Source organism: Amaranthus tricolor, chromosome 12 (genome assembly GCF_026212465.1).
Source record: "Amaranthus tricolor cultivar Red isolate AtriRed21 chromosome 12, ASM2621246v1, whole genome shotgun sequence".
In the NCBI taxonomy this organism is placed as follows: domain Eukaryota; kingdom Viridiplantae; phylum Streptophyta; class Magnoliopsida; order Caryophyllales; family Amaranthaceae; genus Amaranthus; species Amaranthus tricolor.
In genome coordinates this window covers 2,971,212-2,993,646 of record NC_080058.1, presented here as the reverse complement: position 1 = coordinate 2,993,646, position 22,435 = coordinate 2,971,212, and the positions used below count along the sequence as shown (strand labels likewise).

The 22,435-nt window shown below is 28.8% G+C and overlaps 1 protein-coding gene across 1 annotated transcript; it reads left to right on the top strand.

Moving 5' to 3' along the window:
* The first annotated feature begins 18,678 nt into the window (after positions 1 to 18,678).
* On the top strand, positions 18,679 to 22,435 carry LOC130796904 (uncharacterized GPI-anchored protein At4g28100). The gene is made up of 2 exons (XM_057659333.1): positions 18,679 to 19,536; positions 21,948 to 22,435. The coding sequence occupies exons 1-2, from the start codon at positions 18,856 to 18,858 to the stop codon at positions 22,284 to 22,286; spliced, it is 1,020 nt and encodes a 339-aa protein (XP_057515316.1). The 5' UTR covers positions 18,679 to 18,855; the 3' UTR covers positions 22,287 to 22,435.

The window sequence follows — 22,435 nt, the reverse complement described above, 5'->3', positions numbered from 1 at the left end:
ATAATTAAAGAATTATATATTTGATAAGGAGCCTAATAGATATATATATAGCATATAAAATTATTCATGTGAAATATTGTTATACTCATATTAATATATAAATTTTGAAATACGCTATCAAACAAAATTTATAATTCCTACATATAGAAATACACTATTAAACACTTTGAAAATTTTGAAAAAAAAAAAAGAGAATATAAGAAAAAAGAGTTGAATATTACTTGTAAATTATTCAAAGAATTTGAACTTTTATGACATCTTTATTAAGTTTAATTTAAATTGTTTAAACACTCACATTTAGTCGTTTTAAATTTTTCATTACGGTTTTCAGGTACGTAAAATATTAGATAGTTTATCATCCTATAAAATGAGAAAAACATTCATGCTATTATTTTCATTGTAAATTATATTTAAAGGTACAAATAATTCAATCACATTACATAAGTTATTTACAAGAAAAGTTTCACTAAATTGTTCTCTTTTTGGTTCTTATTTATCGTACTTTTAAGCAATCAAAATAGCCTTATTATATTAATATTTTTCTGAATTTGATGATTATTCATTAACCATTGCCCCATTATATTGCATTATTATTATACATAAGAGTATGTATATACTAGCATACACACCATTTAAGATTTAGAAATTACATGACCATCTAAGTTGGTAACTTGATGACTTCATTCCCTACCATGCTTTTCTTAAGAGCTTTCTTAGCCTAAAAGGCCTTCTAATAATCGAGTATTTCTCATCCACCTTGAGTTACCATCATTGCATCGTGTACATTAGGTTACTTCCACATGTGGTATTGTAATGTGACAATCAACTTTTATATATATATATATATATATATATATATATATATATATATATATATATATATATATATATATATATATATATATATTACATTTAAATTCAATATTTAAAGTTCTATAATATTATTTTTAAAACAAAATTGATATCTCAATTGAAGCAAAAAATGCTTTCGTCAAGTAAAGTCATAATTTACTTTTACTTAGTCTTCTAATTTCATGGGTCTATTTTGTATTAAAAATTCATTACTATAATTAGTGATGTTATATTATAGAAATTAGAAATGTCATTTTCTCAACCAAAACAAAAAATTTAGTAGGCTACAATCCCAACCATAGATGACCAAACTTTGACTTGAAATAGACATTTTTCGACATGGGTTGCTGCAATTGCTTGAATGTGGGCCGGGGTGTTTCAGTAATTTTATTAGTATATTTTTTTAAAAAAGATTTAAGGGAGGAAGTAATTAGTCTTTGTCATGGTCAACAATCCAATGTCTTGTATAAAGTTAGAGTCTTGAGAAGAGAGTAAGCGGAAAGATTATATTCATATATATCCACTTGAGGGAGAGGGAAGGAGAAAAGCGCACACTCAATTTAAACCCGCAAATAAAGAGAGCTCTGTAAAAAAAAATAAATAAATAAATAACACCAAGATAACCAGAAAAAAGTTACGCGCAAGATACGAAATAAGTTCGACTAGTTAGGCATAAAAAAGGAAGTAATTGAAGAATAATAATAACCCTAATAATTAAAGGAAATTTTCAAATAAATCTCACGAGTTCCACTTTAAAGGTTGATTCTAGTACATAAATTTATACCATTTGAATAAATAAAATTAATGAAAATCTCAAGTTAGACATAATCAAGTTTCTTTTAGAAGTTATACGCCATCATGCAAGCAATAGGTTGGCATTTGGCAAGCTACTTTAGAAATTGTTAGCATAATAAAAATGTTAATTAACTTGGCAATTAAGAGTCTAAATGTCAAAGAATTTATGAATTGTGTATTGAATTTTATACATGTAAAAAAATAAAATTAAATGAAAAAGGATATTATCTATTCAATTGTTCTGAAAGTTAAAATATATTTTGATAGTTGATTTGAGGTTGATAGCTCCTTACAATTTCCATGTGACTTAAACTCTCTTTACTTGAAAAGTGAAGCATGAGGCAATACCATATCTAAACAAATAAAAGTGTGAACAAGTAGTATTAAATAAATAATATTTTTTAAGACAAATATGTCCATTAAATTTAGCATTACTAATAATCTATTGTACAACAAAAAATTTTCTCTGATTCCACCTTTAACAAAAGGTGTTTGTGTTTTAGTGGTTAATTAAGGGTCTTATTTATTTATTTTTTTGATAGAAATTCGATTTTCACATTATTTATAAAAAGACTATTTTCCTCTGTAGAAATTTTCTAACATACTTCAAATCAAAAAAAAAAGGTAAGATAATACATTTTGTTTTTGAAATTAAGAATTGTAAATCTTGAAATTACCTCTAGTGAAAAAAACCTTATTTATATTTTGGTTTAAAAGTATTTGTATAGTTTATTTAAAATTACAAATAACATGACTCTAGATCTTTAGTTTTTGTTGATTCCTTAATAATAACAAGGCAATATATGAGAATGACTTTAAGTAAAAAAAAAACATGTTGTGGTTAAAAAACTTAACATTAACAAATAATAATTGTGAAAATCTAATTAATGCAAAATGGATCAAAAGAAATTCCATCAAGTTGTATTTGGGAATAAATAATTAATCATAAATTATAAATTTTAATGTTATATTTGATAAGGATGATTTCATTTGAAAATCTATAATTGACTCAAATTTAATCAATACTTGGCAAATCAATGAAACTCAATTTTAGATTTGAGTCAATTCCATCATTGTTTTAAAAGCATTCAATTTTCGATTTGATTTAAACCTTGTCATTTTAAAATTCTTTCTTTGTAAATTCATAATCGAAATCTACAATTCAAAACAAATTACTTGTTTTCAAACAACCTTATAATATTTTAAATAAAAAATTTGAGAATAATAAAATTTAAAAAATCACTTTCAAATTCTCAACTTTGACTACTTTTAAAACGTTAGTGAGATTGGGTCAAATTTAAATTTAATTTTTTTATATGTGAAACACTAATTTTAAACAATTTCTGAATATAATCATCGTTTTGAAACATAACATTAAAAATATTTATTTTGTTGAAAATTGAATTAATGAATGCATAAATTTAGAGTCCCAACCAAGTAGAGGGCCAATGACCTATCTGGCAATGGAAATAATAATTGTTAAAGACTAAAATAGTTAAAAAAAAAAAGTTCAAGGTTGTAATAATTTAAACATTAATCGTGGCAAATTAATGCTTAACGGATTCTTGACAGGCTGATCCACATGTCTCTGTGTTGGATCAACTGCATGGATTTTTTTTGTACGGTTCGGATCTTTTTTTTCCTACCCCTTACACTATTTATACTTTTACTCTGTCAACTTTTTTTTTCTTATTTTAAATTTTCATTTTAGCTTCGTGGATAATGTAGCATTAAATTATTACTATATTAAGGTAAATGCTAAATAATTTTGGTTTTACTCGTATTTAATTTTACTTGCTCCAAATAGTAGAGCCAAAAAAGTTTCATTTTCCAACCCATTATTTCCTTTGCTTGTGTTGTTTGCCATGTGGAATTGTCTTTTTGATCATGTTATTAGTTGTCTTTGTGTGAAATGAGAATTATTCATTAGCCTAATAACTAATATTTAAGGTTTTTTCCTTTTACTGTTAAGATTTGTTCGATTCTCATCACTTATAAATCTGATGTATTTTCTATTTTTCTTGTTTGTATGATTTCTCTAATTTAGCTCAAATAGAAAAAACAACAAGTATGTTTGGTCGTCATTTTGGCACATACAAATTTATCATTACACAGATAATCAACTGGTTCAAATGGCATAATTATATGAAAATAGTGTTCTAAAGAATTGAATTGATATACTCCCGTTATTTCTATTAATATTAAGTAAATTTTTTGAAAATTAAGTGGGATTAACTGATTCTGTTGAATTGAATGTACCTTTGCTTCTGATCAATGTTGTCATAGCTAGATTTTCATAGACATCACATATTTACATTTTTATGACAATATTCTTTCATAATATTAATGGCCCTTTAAAGGGCGGAGTAAAGATTTTGAAAGCCTAATTTATCTTTACAATGTCTTTTAAAATGAAACTCGCAGTATATCAAAAAATAAAAAATAGTCCACTTCAATAAGAATAATTCCATAATATGTATAGTACCATTATATTCTAAAAATAACTTCAAATATAAAAAAATTTACAAACAAATCACTTAAAAATGTTGTTCAAAACTAGATCTGAATAGCACTAGTTAATATTTAAGGCCTTTATTTAGAGGCCCTACATATTCAACTATACAATTATGCTAAGAACCAGCCATCGGTCATCATAATCGATAGAATCTTTATTATTTCATTGAAATTGTTACACTATGACTCTTATATTAAGATTTAAGAAACATAGTATAGACTATAGATACATCGGTCACTCGGAGGGTAAATAAACTAGAAGTTTCTTACTATAAACTTTGTATAAAGAGATTAATTTAACTAAAAGTTTGAATTGATAGTTAAAATTCAAAAATATATTATATATTCTATCACATCATCTCGCACACATAAAAACACATTAGACTAGAATAAAGCGTACTCTACTCTTATCCAATGTAAAATATTCGATTAAAAATAAAGTCGTCATCATTATACCCACTGTATCTTGCTTATAGAAAACTATGGTCAGGGTTTGGGAAAGGAAGAAAGACGGGAGTTCATACCCATAGAGGAGAGTGTGGTCAAAGCTCAGCTCGAGAAAAAGTCTTCAAAGAGAGAGAAACCTGCAACTTACAATTACAATAAATAGAATACTTACAAATAACTAAAATTAAAAATAAAACGTAAAGAAAGAGTTAAATAATGATAATTAAAGGCAATATCTATATCCAAATTCGAGTTCAATATCTTCCATCATATTGGCTTAGATATAAGGTACATTATCCAGCATAATATTTCTGTATTCAAATTTCTATAATTGAGCTTGTATTATTTTTTTCCTAGAGTAATTTACATGATTTTTATGTAATCATCTGAATTAAAAAAAAAAAAATCTGAATTCATTCTGTTATTTCCACATTCTTCGAATTGGATGACGCTCGAACGTGATGCAATCTCTACTTGTAACTTAAACCGTCAACCATGACTTAAGTAATAGACCAAGTCATAACTTTTGCATCTTTATTATATACTCACCTTCCCAATACACATACAAGATGCATAATATATCATACCATACACTTTGTGATGTATTTATTGTGTGATGTACGTAATACTAATACTAATATTAATACTACTAATTATAATAATATACACTTTTTCTGTTCACTTAATTTATATAATTTTTTTTATTGTCTTACTCATTTTACAATATTTTCTTATTTAGAAATAAACTTTATACTATATTTTTTAATCTCATCTATATTATATTTTAACTCATTTTAATATTCTTTTATTTTCACTTTGATAGAATTCTACAAAGACAAAGAAAGTACTATATATGTCTTATTGTTAGAGTATATAACATATTATCGAATCTCAACCATCAGTTTAAGCATTTGGTTGAATTGGTTCCTTATGTTAATGTATATAACATATCTTGAGGCCTCGACCATCAGCTTAGGCTTTTGGTTGAATTGGTTCCTTAACATAGTATCAGAAGCCAATGTGACAAGAGATCAAGAGTTCAAATCTCAACTCTCTCGTTTAGAGTGGAATATCCAGCGTCAGGTATAAGGAGGGCATGTGTCACATCCATACTTCTAATCCAAAGAGCTCTTATATAAACACGTGTGTTAGAATATATAACATATCATGGGATCTCAACCATCAATTTAAACTTTTAATTGATTTAATTTGTTGATAGTTAATGATAATACAACACTGTATATAGGATAACAATGAATTCTATATTCTTAGGTTACACAAGATTTAATATACAATGACCACGAAAAACAATGATAATTCTTGTCATATACACGTTTGTGTGTGCTCTTTTTGGACCGCTACTACTAGTGAGCCTAATATAAGTTGGAAACATAGTAGTCCCACGAGGAATAGTTTGTGAAGGTCCCCAAATATTAAAGAATTTTATTTTCCATTTAGAAAAGGAAAAAGGAATTTTATTTTTACCCAATTCTAACTTTCATAAATTGTGTTCCTGTCGGCCATCATTTGGTTGGAGAAATTATAAGCTTCCACATTCGATAGAAGTAAATATAAATATAAAGGTAAAGAAGGAATGCGGACCGAAAATATTAAAGAACCCGTCTAGCTAATTTTAATGACGTTTTCTACATTTAAAAAAAAAAAAGAAAATTTAAACTAAATTTTTCATTAATATATGAAAGTTAAATTATATCTCGATGTATAGCTAAATTTTTTTAATATATATGTTTTATTATTTTTATAAAGTAATTGTACTTATATACTTGCAATTTATGAAAAAAATAAATCACTGTGACCACTTAATATTAATTATGAAATGGAGTGAATGACATACATGAAGTCTAAGATTAAATATGTAGGAGAATTGTGGCTTAGTAACTAGTGGTAAAGAAATTTCTATTTCATTCTAAATTGAAATAAGAGTTCAATTCTTACCATTTATATATTTTATAGATTTTGTAGAATATCTCCCAATCAAAAAAGTTAAACTAAGTCTCAATTTAAAACAATATATTTATAGAAGTGTTATAAAATTAAATAAATGAGTTATATAATTTGAAATCTTTCTTATCATTGAGTAAATTTTATTATTAATATAACTTTTTAATTCACGATACCAAAAAATGTTTTAGACAAAAGTAAGTGTTCATGAATCACACAAATTTTTAAGCAAATCTAACTTAATATTTTAGGTCAAATAATTTGTTCACTTTATAATAATAATAATAATAATAATAATAATAATAATAATAATTATATAATAATAATTTAAGTTTAATATAATAAAATAAGTTTAATTAGTTCAACTAAGATAAAAAAAAACAAAAGAAATAAAAGTAGTTAGGCATATAAAAATAACCAACTACTTAAAATTAACTTGAATTCAATAAAAATATGAAAGTGAGGACTATAGGATTATGAGATACAAATATTATCATCATAATATTCAGTGTATTATGCTTATAGATCTTCTATGATCAGAGTTTAGAGAGGGAAGAAAAACGACAGTTCATACCTATTAGAGAAGAATACGATCAAAGAGTCCCTGGACTCGAAAATTTGAATTTCATCAAAAGAGATACAAATATGCTCCTACAAATTCTTAATGATCATTTTATCCCTACCATTATTAGCTTTCCTAATTACTTTTGTAAAGTTCTAGTCTTTCAATAGTAACTTATGACTAAGCATTTTTTACGAATTAGATTGAATTTTGATACAAGAAATTAAGATAGTGTAACTAAATAGCATTAATTAACACCTAATGTCAAAGTTTCTTTTTTATTTATTTATTTATTTTTAAGTCCAAGTGTCAAAGTATATGGAACATTAAGAACTTTAGAGGAAAGCCATGTATACTTTAATGATGCCCTTGTCGGCCATAATACTCCTCCTATTAAAAGAAACTATATTTTCCAATTACAAAATTGTTGTTTTGTGACTTTGTCTATGTAATCGCTCAATTTATGGAAATTTTATACATTAATTATATGTAATGGTCATTAGCTTAAATTTGGCTTGGTTAGATTAGACCTACTTTTTTGATAATTAAAGTGCTTTAATCCTACAAATCAACTCCTTTTAACCTATTACGTAAGCATAGAATAAATTTGATAATATTAATCAATTATATGCATCTTCTCTTTTGTTCTAAGAAAGCTAATCTTGTCTCACAAAATTAGATTTTATTATAGTCATAAAATTAGTATCTCTCCAAAATTTAAAAATAAAAAGAATGTAGCGTATTGACCATGAACATTAATGTACGTAGTGACATTGATGTTCTTCACCAAGTAACATGAACATCATCATCACATAAGTTTCTTCGATCTTACTACAATTATGTCATTGCTTTTTGATTATATCTGATACTTCTCTATTCTAGTCATGAATTTATTTCAAATCTAAGAAAAGGTTCTTACATGAAAATTATTTACGCAAGTTGATCATTACAGATTGAATAACATAGTAATTTCATAGTTGCATGGCCGGTAAAAACATATTACAATCATCAACAACTACTTTAATTAATTATATGATTGATGATAAACATGATTTATAATTCATAATCAAACTTCAAATGATGCGATTATCTTTTGAATAGTCTAACTAATCCTTGATTAAATCCAACTAATACAACGTGATTAGGAAATTATTAGTTGAGGTTAATGTTGAGGATATATGAAGGGATACATTACTTTACATGGCCCTAAAAGGGTTATACATATAATTTAGCCTCACCAAAGGTATTATACTCCATGATCAATATTCAATAACAAAGTGAACGTACAAGTCTTATCCCCTTTCTCATGTAAAGGCACTCACAATGAAGAAAAGTGTACTTGTCCTTTATAAAGCACACGCGTGACTAAGTGGGCTAACACACGAGACCACTCATTTTTCATGTGTTTTAGCCACTACCACTTCATACTCCATTTGCTGAGTTTGTCCATTTTAATTATTTTACCTAAGATAGTTTTTGGTTAAATGAAGCAACCTTGTGTGTTTTAATAAATAATTATGATTAAGAACTTTGATTGGACGTATTATATAAAACTTTTCATAAACAAAAAATGTAAATAATTTATTAAACTATTTTACCAAGCTAATTTAATAAACTATTTAATTGATCAATTTTTAATAAAACATGATAGCATATTTTTTGCGTCTCACGAAATATTTTCTACTTTCTATTTTAGTATATGTGCCACCAACTTTAACTCATTTTTATTTTTAGTCATGACTCACACTTTTTTCTTAATATTTATTTCATAGATGGTAAAGATAAAGGATAATTCTAGTATCTCGCACAAGGCAAGGGCCAGATGAGTTTTTTTTTCTGAAAGATACGGACAAGCCATACGCCCACACGTATTCCCCTCAAGGAGGGAGTAAAGAGGATGCGGCGCAGTCTAGAAAAAACCCCCAGCTGATACCTGCGCCCAGTAGGGGTTGAACCCCAAACCTTAAACCTTCTACTTAACATGTAGATATTTTATCCATTGAGCCACAAGCACTTTTGGTATATTTTTATTTCATCCATATATTTTTTCCACTTTTCCATAAAACATCAATTTATCTATTTTTCTTGATATTTCCAGTACTACCTATGAAATAGATTTGGTGAAACAGAGTCAGCAATAAGTTGAGAAAATTTATCTTTTACTTAAAAATATACTTTTATATGTATTTATGTAGTATAATCTTTGACTTGTATTAGTAGCATGTTATTGTGTGTACTGAAGAAAATAGTAATGTAATTAAAAATGTCTTTCACAAACTTCACTGTATCACTAAAATTAGTGCTCTTAAGAGTATATAATATTTTATAGCTCATATAGTTGACTCATTGAGAATGACTGGTTCTTAATTTCAGGAAAATTCTTCAATTTTGTAGCAAGATTTTCGAAGGAAGTACACTTTTCTTCTTATTGAAAAATGATTTAATAAAAAAAATAAATAATACCGTATCTTCTATAGAATAACACTAATTGACTTAAAAAGTTTTCTTATATTTAAATTAAAGAAAAAATTAACATTATTAATCCAATTTTTTGCTCGTCTGCTTTGAATAATCCTACCTTTAGATTATTTTCTAATGATCCAACATTTGCCCTTAGCTCGCTATGAATAATCCAACTTTTGTTTAGTTTTCTAGCAGCATACCCAATTATTACCTATCATTACTAATTTGGTATGTTGTGAGCAAATGTATGACAAAGGTTAGATTATTAGAAAATACTAAGTCAAGATCCAATTCACATGACCTTGGTGATGGGTTTGATCAATTGATCGCTCATGTCTTATCTTGTATCATTGAGAGTGAAGATGAGAGGGGCATGAGATATGGAGGATTGAGATTTGAATCACTCGATGAAGTGATCAAGGTGGATGGTTTGGAGTGACTTGATGTTAGCAAGGGAGTTCTAAAAGGGGTTGGCTCGACCTGTTGAGCATAGTGGCTCGATCGAGCCAAGAGCCAAGAAGCTGCTGCTTTCATTGCACTCGAGCATAGGTGCTCGACCCGAGTGGTTTTCAGCCAACGCGAACAGAATGCTTCTGTTTTTAACTCGATTTTTTGTGGGCCTTTTAAGGCTTTCTCCTAGTGTTCTCTAATGTGTCTTAGGACTATATAAGGGGTCATGGGAGATCATTAGGGTCCATGTGAAAGCCTAATAGTGAGAGTTAACTAGGGTTTTAACCAAGAGAGTTTTCTCCATTTATATTAGGGTATTTGAGGGAGATTAACATCAAGGTTCAATCTTTTGCTTTGAGAGTGTGTTCTTAAAGCTTGTAAGATGAGTCATTAATGTATTCTTGCTTATATTTATGATAAGATACTTTGTTTGAGGGGGAGGTATTATTATATACCTCATATATTGTGTGTTTTGTCTTCTCCATTGTTGTGCTCTGTTTTTGGTGTTTATTTTTGATTTGTTTGTTGGTTGTTTGTTCACCATTGCCATGGCCCATTCACAACAGAAAATAATTCAAATGTGGGATTATTCACCACAAATGGGTGAAAAGTTGGATTATTAATGTCAATTTTTTTAAATTAAATGGTATTATTCAAAAACGCATGAGGACTACTTCTATCAATCGTCAGTTCATATATATTGTCTTCGATTGCAAAAGTTGTCAACCTAAATAAACATAGGTTTTGCCTTAGGCAAAAAAAGAATGCCTAAGCCTACTAATCCTAAGTCTTATGTAGTATGTCATTATCTTCTTGGTTGTTAAGTGGTCACATTCTCATAGTATTATTTCACGTTTAGCCATTTATGAACACAAACAATGTCAAGATGGAGACCAAAACATGGTCTATCATATGATCGTTTTCTTAGATTTTATAGACCAAGAGAGAGTATGATTATAATTTTGTCAATTCGTTTTAATTTGACATGGTGTGTGTAGAGTAAAGTCTGCATCTTTGAATCAAAAGATATGATATCAAATAGAAGTCTGAACGCTAATATATTTATTCATCTTTTTAAATTTATTTAAAGTGAAATTTAGACTGTACAGTACTACTTAAAAATATCCTTAATAATAAGTTATAAAAATTAATTGAAATCGTAGGGGCTCAAAGGTATTGTTTGCAAATAATTATAAATTGTTATTTATTAGTACACTCAAACATATAAGTTTTACAAGTTTTAAATTCCAAACGAGAATTAAGAAATTTAGTAAGCTTTTAGAAACAAACTTAGATGTAAAATTACAAATAATATAATGATGCACATAAATCTAAAAGTTGTAATTTGTCATTCATACATATTATATAAGGGCTCAAGGAGGCCACTCCTTCGCCCTATCCAAAATATGACTCTAAGTTAGAAATAGCTTTAAAATAGACAAGAACGTATGATGCAACGTTTAAAAATTTTCCAAATAAAATACAGAGTCTAACTTTACTCGGTCCCTTTACATCTACCTCATTGATCACAAAATTTCCTTATACTCCCGCTCTATTTATGAGTTTGCTAATATTTCTATTTTAATCTATCTATTTTATTTCGTAATGTTCTATTTCTGATAATATCCTCATCACTTTCTTTAATTCTTATCAAAACAACTTTTTTTTTTATTTTTCTGTATTTTAATTTTATCCACAATATAATTTTAATGTTCCAACTACTTTCTTAATTTTTGTGTCATTTACTATTGTTTTAATCTCATAAGGACCGAGAAAGCATTATTATATGTATGCCGCAGGCTTTATTAGTTATATTGATTTAATAGCTAGCATCTCTGGAGTTGCAGTAGTAGTGTACTCTTTTATACCTCACAAGGCCACAGTTGGATCGATCAGCTTTACGTTTTGTACTCATTTTGCATTTGATTCTAAGCCATTTTCTCGTTGAATAAATTTGCCAAATGGCCCAATATCTCGGTGTTGTATACTGGGCATCTATCATTAGTATCTTTCAAAGGGAAAACAAAAGCTGTTAAAATGATAAGTCTATGAAGTGACTATTTTGTGGCATCCAATTCAAAAGAATCCAATTTTTCCTTCTCGATTCTTTATGATATACAACTATGATGCTCCAAGCCCCCAACAACATACTCCTACCACTCTAGTTTTGCTACCCATGTTTACAGTTGATAGCTGATAATCGGTAGTTGATTTAATTAACTGGTTTGATCAGCTTATTTTAAACACGTTATTAGGAGTAACTTGTTCAAATACAACTTATTTATATCAACACTCTTTTTCAACCAGTTAAGCTACCAAACTTTAAAATTAAAAGGTTTTACCACTTAACAACGAGGGATGGTTATGATTGAAACCTATGGACTCTTATCAATTATCACGTTGAAATCTGATATTATGACCAGAGCAATCTAAACAAGGAGAAAAAGAGAACTCACATACAAACGTAAATGAGCCTTACTAGCTAGTTATAAAACCAATAGATTATATTAGGAGTTACCCCTTAAGTTAATTAAGTGATGTATACTTTTCTTTTTCTCTGATGCAGGATAACTCACATGTAAATGTGGCTAATAAATAAACACAACACATTATTTATTTATTTTTTTTTAATAATACATAGATGCACGATTTAACATAATAAATTTCTAAATCAATAACATATGAAGTATTAATAATAAATGCATATATTACTTATAAATGTAATTGAAGATAAATTTTACTCTACACTACCCTTTTTGTTTCTTATTCTTTTAGAATAAAAATTATTTTAACTAATGGAGTACTTTACTATTCTGTTTCTTTGAATTTGATTTTGAGAATTTGTTTTAATTAAATAGAGTATTCTTTAGTACCTTTTTCTTTTCCTAAAAAATTACTTTATTATATGGGTTTTAATAATTATTACAGAAAATGAAATTGCCTTAGGTACTCATAGTTCATAGCTAGCACTTTAAGATCTCTTCAAGTATTAGTATCATTGCAAAGCATTACCCATTATCCTTAGAAGCAACAGCTTACTATATTATATGTCCTCTCATGGTCCATTACACGTATGACGTTTAAAATTGGCATTGCAATTATTCTTACTTGATTCCTAATATTGTCATCAAATATTAATTTTAAGGACTAAGGTAAAGATATCTAAATCATTGTGGTATGTAGTTGTTTGATAGTAATAAATTTTTTTCGTCTATAAGATAAGATATAAGATAAGAGAAAGGAAACAATAAACATTACAACAAATTTAACTTTCGTTAAATTAGATTTAGTGACACTAAAAAAATGCCACTGATTTATATTTTTAGTGTAATAATTATTGGTTTTTATTTTAAGTTTCACCATAAAATGACTTTATTTGATCTTTAGTGGCATATGTAATTATTAATATAGTCTATAGTGTCATTTATGAGAAATGTCACTAGATCATATGTCGTAAAAAGCTTTAATGTGATTTTTTATTATGTTGCTAAATAATCTAATAAATGTCACTAAATCGTCTATACATACTATTAGAAATTTAAAGTAGTGACATTTATATTAAATGTCGCTAAATATATCCCACTAAAAGCAAATTATATTGTAGTAAAAGATAAAAATAAATAGTTTACAGTTTACATGGATAAAATCTGATTTTCTATTTGATAGCGTTAATAAATTAGTTATTCTATATATTGAGTGACTGATATTAATTACCAGATATGGAGTAGTAGAGTAACATCATAATTAATTCTTTTGAAATGGACATTAATGACATTATTATCTCAAACTTCAACATTTACTCTTATGTTTCAATGAAATTATTTTCTTCTCTCGTAAAGTGCGAATTGGTTATTAATTTAAGAAAAATTGTTAAAAATATTTTTAACTATTGTTCATCATCTTAAAATTTTACTTTTGAATGAATGAATTAAAATAAATTCAATGAAAAAACAAATTATAGGAAGGGATGGGATGGGTGGCTGGGAGGGAGGACGCTAGGGTGGTGGGGTGGGTTTGTATTTTATTTTATTTATAATAGTCTACATTTTAAAATTAAAAAATTATATCTTTTGAACATTTACAAAGTCACAAGTCATTCGCTATATTTCTAGAATAATCTTATTATAGTTCAGATTATTTTCGGTTTTATTTTTATCTAATGAACAATAGTTAGTTGTTTTAGTATTTCTCCAAAATTTGATCGACAATAAGCTATTTCAATGCTTCAGAAATCTCTTTGAATTTGTGTTTTTAAGTGGAACATATAATTAATCGAGCTAGGTAGGAAGATGTATAGCTAAATAATAGTTAGTTTAAAAAGCAGTAAATTACCTTTATATGTCTCCATTTTATATAAGGGCTTTTGAAATTTTATTTTATCTTTTTTTTATTTTTTTTATTTTAGTATTATGTATTTGTTTTGTTGTGATTATTCACAATAACTATTAGGATTTTCTAAATAGGTAGTAAACGAATATTCTATCTCCTTAAACCCTAAGTGATAAATAAGTGTCATATGATAATATAATTTTAAGACAATAGGCAAGGACCAAAATACCTAGTGCCTAGTGGTACTATTGAAACTCGAGGATTTCTACACATTTTGTGTTCCTATCAAACACCAAATTTTTTGTCAATTCGTTTTAGGAGTCATGGAAGTTCTTTTCAAGATCTTGTAAAATAAGATTTGATATCATCAACTTATTTATGAAGCACTGAAATGTAAGTGTCATCCTCTCTAATAAATCTTAAGTTATCAAGAAATTGACACAGTTGTATATTGCACAAAAATCAAAAAATAGTAAGATCATTTGAATTTATATTGATGATATTAAAAAAAGTTAAAATATATAGATGAGGAAAACAGAAAATGATGAATATATTTCTATAAAAGAAAATTATAGTAATTAAAAGGGACGAACTAAAAAGAATAGTATGTGATATCTAGGGCAAAGGGAGTATAATGCTATTCTTTCATGTAAACATCATCCACCCTGTGGGCTGTGACTTGTGAGGCTATTACTATAACGCTATACATTCACATTCATTGTCATTGCTTTTAAAGCCTAAAAATGATAGCAATTTCATGTGTCAAGGTACAACCTTTGAAATATATTACAAAAAAAATTGAGAATTAATATCATGTTTCTCCGATACAAAGTAAATAATATATTATGGTGTAATAATCATTCGTTTAAACTTTTGATATAGGGTTATAGTATATACTTTAACAGAAGCAACCGTCACGAAAGGTCACGTGTTGGAATATCATCCTCCACTCATTTTAAAGTGGTTTAGCGCCATATATCTAGAAGACATGTGAAAGAAACACAGAGTATATACCATATCTTAGAGCTACAACTATTAAAGTTGTTTTTTGACAGCATCTGTTACACCCATATTTCTAATCTAACATATTTTTGTGTGAAGAGACGTAAAAAGTACATATTATATTCTAATACAATAATCATCAACTTGAATTTTTGTTGAGATTGTTTCTTGACACTCTAAGCAATTTTTTAGTCTAGCTAAATGTGGATGTGTTACGTAGAGGAACTCGAATGGCATTGGAAAATGACAATGGAGCAAGTGGGCTTCTTTAACCTCTTTTACATTTAGTGACTTTAAATTGAGTAATTCTAGGTTAATAAGAGTTATTTGCTATTTTAATAAATCACACCCATATGAAAGGATTTGATTGGGTAATTTTTTTAGATTATAATTTATTTTTTGTATTTTACTTATTTTATTAATATATTTTTTGTCTTTTATGATAAATTACAAATCATCGTGATTAATTAGGATTTTCTACTTTAGATTATCTCGTAGAAATTCAGGACTTTGCAGTCCAAAAAATGTGGGACTACTAGATTGATTGAGCTTTTGAAAGAGATATTATTGGGCTTGATATTAAACATGGTCCATTTGTAGTTCAAATGGGTCTCAATTAAGCATTGTTATATCACATATTAATGTATTATTCTATAAAAAGGTTTCTAACTGCAAATAAAGTAATTTTTTTCACAAATTTTTGTATAAGACAGTCTCACCATGAGACATGTCTTATACTTGGTTTAAATAGTCGAATAATAGAAAATTTTAGCTTATGCGCTTCATATTTTGAGGTCGTCTCACCGTGAGACAGTCTCATACAAGACGGGTTATGTGAACAAACTCTAACATTAGACTTGGAAACGGAGACACTTATTTTGGGAATAAAAAATTTTTTTATGCTTATATTCAGAATTTTTATTAAAATTTTTTTTTTCAATCTTTCTTTACTTATTAGGGTATCACCTAGTCTTGGATGAGATAATGAGACCGTCAACTTAGGCCGCCCAATTCGCCCTTGTAACAACCTGGACATTTTTTTTACTTTTTGGGCATTTTTCAATTTTGATTTTAATAGGTATCAACTTATCAATTTTCAAAATTATATCTTTAAGATCAAAATTAATAAATGCCAAAAAATTAAAATTTTGTTACACGTGCGTGAAATGGACCTGTCCACACTTCGTCTTAACTTGCGGGTGTGGTCCAAGTTTTTGTGTTAGGGCATTCAAATGTACCTCGCTATTACAATTGGGCTGAAAGTTAAATTAGATCCAAACCACGTGACTTCTATGTCCAACCCTTGATGAATGTCCATCCATGTAGATTTCAACGGTGTCCATTCGTGTATTCCAATCAAATTAAGTTGCTCCTAGATGGCCTGCTCCGACATAATACATGACGACCCACCTTAACACTAATTTTAAATCTGGCTGAGAAAAACTTAGTTAATATGGATGACAAAAACTAACTTACACCCAATAATTAATAACTTTAATTTAGATAAATGACAAGATTCAACTTAATATATACATTCGTCATTTTAAATTTGCTACATTGTGGTTTCTATCTAACACCTTTCTAACAACAATATAGCAAATTTAAAAGAATGTAAGAGTAAATTTTTTAAAAAAAATCAAACTCAAAGTGATTTGAGATTCAACTTAACCTAACTCAAACTTGTATCTGGTTCAAATCCTAAATGACCACACCACTCCAACATAACCCAAATTAAACAATGACCTAATTGAAATCCTACTTTAATTTAAATTATGAAGAATTTAGACCTAAATGTTAATTAAATTGAATCATAACCAATTCACACTCAAACTTTATTGATTTGCTTGAGTTTGACTTGACCCAAACCAAAACTTAATTTGGCTTAGTCTCAAAATGATATAGCTAGAATGGACGATGATGTAGACTTAACTCGACTAATATCAAAAACTTTTGACTAAACACGACTCAAATCTGACATAACATAATATAAAAGAACATAGCATAAAATTGAACCATGAAATCAAATTCAATCCCCAATAATGCCATAAAAAGAAGACCCATTCACCCAACATAAACTCATTGTTTAAGATTGAATTAAAACTACACTCAACTCAAAAACAATAAATCAAAATACAAATATAAATCATCAAACTCAAGCTAAGCCCAATTATTATTTTTCCCCCTATGCCCTCACAGTTTTCTCATAAAACTCAATTAGAATTTATAAAATAATCAATTTAACCCAACTAAAAATCAACACTATCAAATCTATGAGTTGACTAGATACAAGATGAATGAACATGAAACCGTATTGAGTATTTTTGCCCCTTTTTACATTGTGATTAAAAAAATCATACTATACTCCCTTTCTTGCGTATCATCGAACCAATAAAATGAATAAAAGTGATTAAAAAATGTGATTTATAAGAAAGTGAGAAAAATATGTAGATGAAATTAGTATGTACTTTTAATGCATGGATGAGAATCAAAGAAACAACGTGCATCATAATCAAAATTAAAAATGCAGTAAATTTCATAAGTAAATTTCATAAGACAAACTAAAATGAAAAATACAACAAAATCTGTGAAACAAAGGGAGTAACAGTGTAATTAAAAGGGATAGAGCTAGAGATCAAGAGGAGTAAGTAAATTTAAATATCTATTCTATGAGATCTAGAATTAGTCAATAATTTCTAATCAATCACCGTGATTTAAAAATAGCCACAAAAAGACAAAAAAAATTAAATTAAAATAAACAAAATCAAAAAAAATTAAATTAAAATCACAAAACTCTCACTATCAAATCTTACTACATAAGAGTGATTTGTTGATTTCACAAATCACTGTTATTTGCTAAGACTTCCTTAGTATTATCTAACTCTACTAAAAATGGATGCAATCTAGTAGTACTTCTATAATTCTACTTCCTCCGTTACAAATTAGTTGCAACATTGGCAAAAATGACACTATTTATTCATCACTCTTAATTTGTGATTAGTTTTTAATCTATATGTTAAAATATAGTCAAATGAGATCTTATTTGATTCGTCTTATTGCAAATATTATTAAAATCAAATTTTTATAATTTTTTATTATTCATAATTAGATATATTAATAATTAAATTAGTGTATTAGACTGTGTGAACAAACAAATATTGCGAGTAAATTGGAATGGAAGAAGTATTGGATTACTCCTAACTCTTTAGAGCTAGCTATTAGGGAATGAAATGGGCTAAATTTTATGAACCCCAAAGACAAAACAACAGTATCTAATACTATATTTTGTGCAGCAGTACTAGTACAGTAGTACTAGACTACTTGATCACCATTTGCTCCTTTTTTCTTTTCTTTTTTTTTTTTCTTAACTCCCAACCACATCACCTTTATTCCATTACACACTTCTTTTCTTTTCTTCTTTCTCAGTCACAACCAAACCCAACAATCCCCTGCAGCATCTCACACTTTCACCTGATCCAGAAATGTTCCACCATCTTCCACCACTCCCACTCCCCATTATTTTCACTCTTCTACTCTCTCTCCTGCCCCAACTGCCCGGATTACCCATCCTTCCGAACCCAGACCCAGCTACCATCCAGACCCAGCAAACTTTCCACCCAAATCCCACACCACCAGCCACAATCCCTTCTTTTCCAGAACAATCTGCTGTAGTAGGATGCCCATTAAACCTTCCTGATGGGATTTTTCCTGCTGTCAAAACTTCTTGTAGTGTTGACAGAAACGGCCAGATCAATAAGGGTAAATGCTGCCCTGTTCTAGCTGCTTGGTTATACTCAGCTTACTCTCAAACTGCCCTACAAGCAAAAGATTCGAAAACGGCGTCGTATGAAATGCCATTGTTGCCTGATGATTCAGAAACTTGTATTGATGATCTTGAGAAGGCAATGGAAAATAAGGGGGTAAAATTAGTACACCCAAATTCGAGTTGTGATGTTGTGTATTGTTACTGTGGAATCAGGTTGCATCAGTTAAGCTGTTCTCAAGCTTTTCATATTGATGAAAATGGGATTTTATCTGGGGATTATAGAGTTAAGAAATTGGAGGAAGATTGTTTAAGTGCTAAACATAATAATGGGTCTAGAAAACAGAATAGTCATTCTAAACTTGCTGCCTGTTCTAAATGCCTGAAATCCCTTTACTCGGTAAGGTTTTTTCCTTCTTGTTATCAATTTACCAATCAATATTTGTTATTTCGATTTTTCGCCTTTTTGTTGTTGATGATATTCATGTTTTGATCTGTTTGTCCGGTGGTTCTGAGCATGTACAAGGTACCCATCATAGAGGACACTCGAATATTAGTTTGCCTTGATTTACATAACATCATCTTTTAAGTTATTATTTTAGACTTTCAAGACTTACAATGAGTTTATGCTCTAATTTTAGTACTATCTAGCAATTACATATTCAAGTATGAAAATGGAAGTCTAAAGGCTTGGTAATGAACTTCATCATCATCATACCTGGTATATTCCTCTCAAACTATAATTTAAAGAGTACCTTGGCTCAAAAAAGATATAGTGAAATGAACTTGAGCAGTTAAAATCAATGCTAAAATATCTTTTGAGTTTTGCCCATTGGTGGATAATGTTTGTTTGTTTATGAGTAGGGATTAAGTGTTTGATGGACAATGTTGATTCAGCTTCTCTACTTGAATGTGATATAATGCTGATATTTAGTATAGTTTGCTATGTAACATAGCTCGTTACGTCTAAATTTAGTCGTCACATTACTAGTTCAAGTTACATTGTTAAGTAATCGGTTCTCGAAAAGGGAATATTAATAATTAGAAGTTACAAAATATTGGTTGAAGAACTTGGAATTTTGCATTGATCAGTCACTATTAGTCCATGTTTGATGTTTACACCTCTTTCTGTTCAATCCTACATCGCATATGTCTGTCAATTTTAACTGAACTTGATTTAGATTTTGCTTCTTTATTATTATTGTACTACTCAAGAGCAAAAAGGAAAAACCTTTTTGTTGCTATTAAGGGTAAGATGGCGTACATCCGACCTCTGAGTCGCCTTGGCGGAAGCACTTGGAAGTAGGATAATGACAATTGACATGTATTATTTTTGTGTTACTGTGACCACACAAGTCTAACATAACACCAAGACATATATGACTAAATGACACTTATAATTCAATGGAAACATATCATAACTATGTATCTTGTGAAAAATGGATAATGATCCAGTTGTAATGTCTTAATTGCTGTCTAATAGTGATCAAAGATGACTATCAATAATTGATGTTCATCTCCTTAAGATGGATTATGAAGGGAATATGAATTATTTATGATGTGCCATTTGCCCATCCTTAATAATTCTAAATTCAAGCATAGTAAATCAGCTGTTTGTTTGAGACATCAACATAGGAGTTATTCCATCCATTTTCCATTTTGGGTTATACGTAAATATTTGGCCCATTTCTTGGCTAAAACGTGTCCGTTTCCTCTTTCGTATTAACCGTTCGTGCTTACCTTATATGCATTAAGAGTAAGATAGCATACACCCAACTCATTCAGTATTATCCGATAACGATGGGAGCCGCTTCGGAGGCATATTGGATTAATGATGATGTTGATGTTGTAGAATTTTTCTCATGGATTGATTTGAAGTGAAATATCATGGCTTTAGATGGCCACAACTAGTGGCTGAGGTCTCTCTAAATGCATAATATTTATAATTCAATTCTTTTTTAGTTGGATATTTATTTAAAGATGAGAGAAATTGCTCTGTTTTTCTTCTAAGATTAGGTGGTAAAAGTGCAAATTGTTTTGGTGTGTAAGACCTTTTGTTCTTTAGTGGGCAGACCTATTATTTTTATAGTTATCAAAAGAAATGCTCTATAGATTGCTTGCCAGACAAAAATCTCATTTTAATCATTCTCATAGTTAAAATTCTATATATATTGCATTTTTATTTAATGAACAGATGCTAACTAGCTTGATTGGTAAAGTTACAAGATGGTGATAATACCCCTCTGAGATTCCTCTCACGGAGTTTGCCCACAAACCAAGAAAAAGATAAAAAGTGGGTATTTTAGTGTGGTATGTACTATGTAAATAGGAATATGTCTTGTAGCGGAGAGGTTTTAGTGGGGTATTGTAAGTAGGGTCCTGTTTAGAAGAGGTAATTGGGCAAACTATGCGAGATAAACCAGAATAGTATATGGAGCAAAATTAGAAGGCGATGGGAGTACATTGTTTAATGAAAGTGTTAATGTTAAAAAAAATAAAAAAAATGTATCCATGTACTTTAGTAATACTTTATGAGCATTAGCACACTTGTGATTGATTCTTTTGTCACAGCACTCAGAACTAATCATGTCATTATTGTTCCTAAAGTATAAATTATAACAGGAAAAGATATCTTATTCTGTCTTTTATGACATTTTTGACCATTCATGACTATGAGGTCTTTTGAGGCATTGCTTGATCAGTTAGGTTCTGTATTTTATTCTAGTGTAAGGTTTAGAACTCATAATAACATCATGATGTTAAGACTTAAGAATGTGAATAAAACTTCACATCCTTTTTATAATTTCACAGCTGAAGAAAGGCAGTAAAGTAAACGGAAATTCGACCAAAGTAGACGTCAGGACAAGCAAGATGCGTAGCAGAGACTGCGACTTAATGGGGCTAACATGGCTTCTCAACAAAGACAGAGACGCATACATATCGACCGTCACAACAGTCATGCGTGCCTTAATGCTGAATGACGAAGGGTCTGACCCTAGATCATGCAGCCTCAACAGCGATGGCATGCCTCTCGCTGTTGATTCTGACGAAATCAATGGCCAATCTTCGTCTGTCTCCCTCCGGTTTTCCCTCTTCGTCTATGTACTCTCTTTTTTTCTGCTAATTATGAGCTCTAGTGTATTATCTTAATCTTTCTAGTCTTCATTGTTTTATCTACCCATTAATCTCAATTTTTTGTTCGTTATTGGTGGCTGTGTTTCCAATATGTATTAGTGAAATGTATTTTGGTGTAGGTTTCTGTTTTCCTGTTACAAGTTTTGTAACTTTGTGCAGTAAAA

What these genes read in the sequence shown, in the direction of transcription:
- LOC130796904 (XM_057659333.1), top strand. Translation starts at nt 18,856, where the DNA reads ATGTTCCACCATCTTCCACCACTCCCACTCCCCATTATTTTCACTCTT. An exon ending in GCCTGAAATCCCTTTACTCG is followed by an intron (nt 19,537 to 21,947) that starts GTAAGGTTTTTT and finishes ATAATTTCACAG; the next exon opens with CTGAAGAAAGGCAGTAAAGT.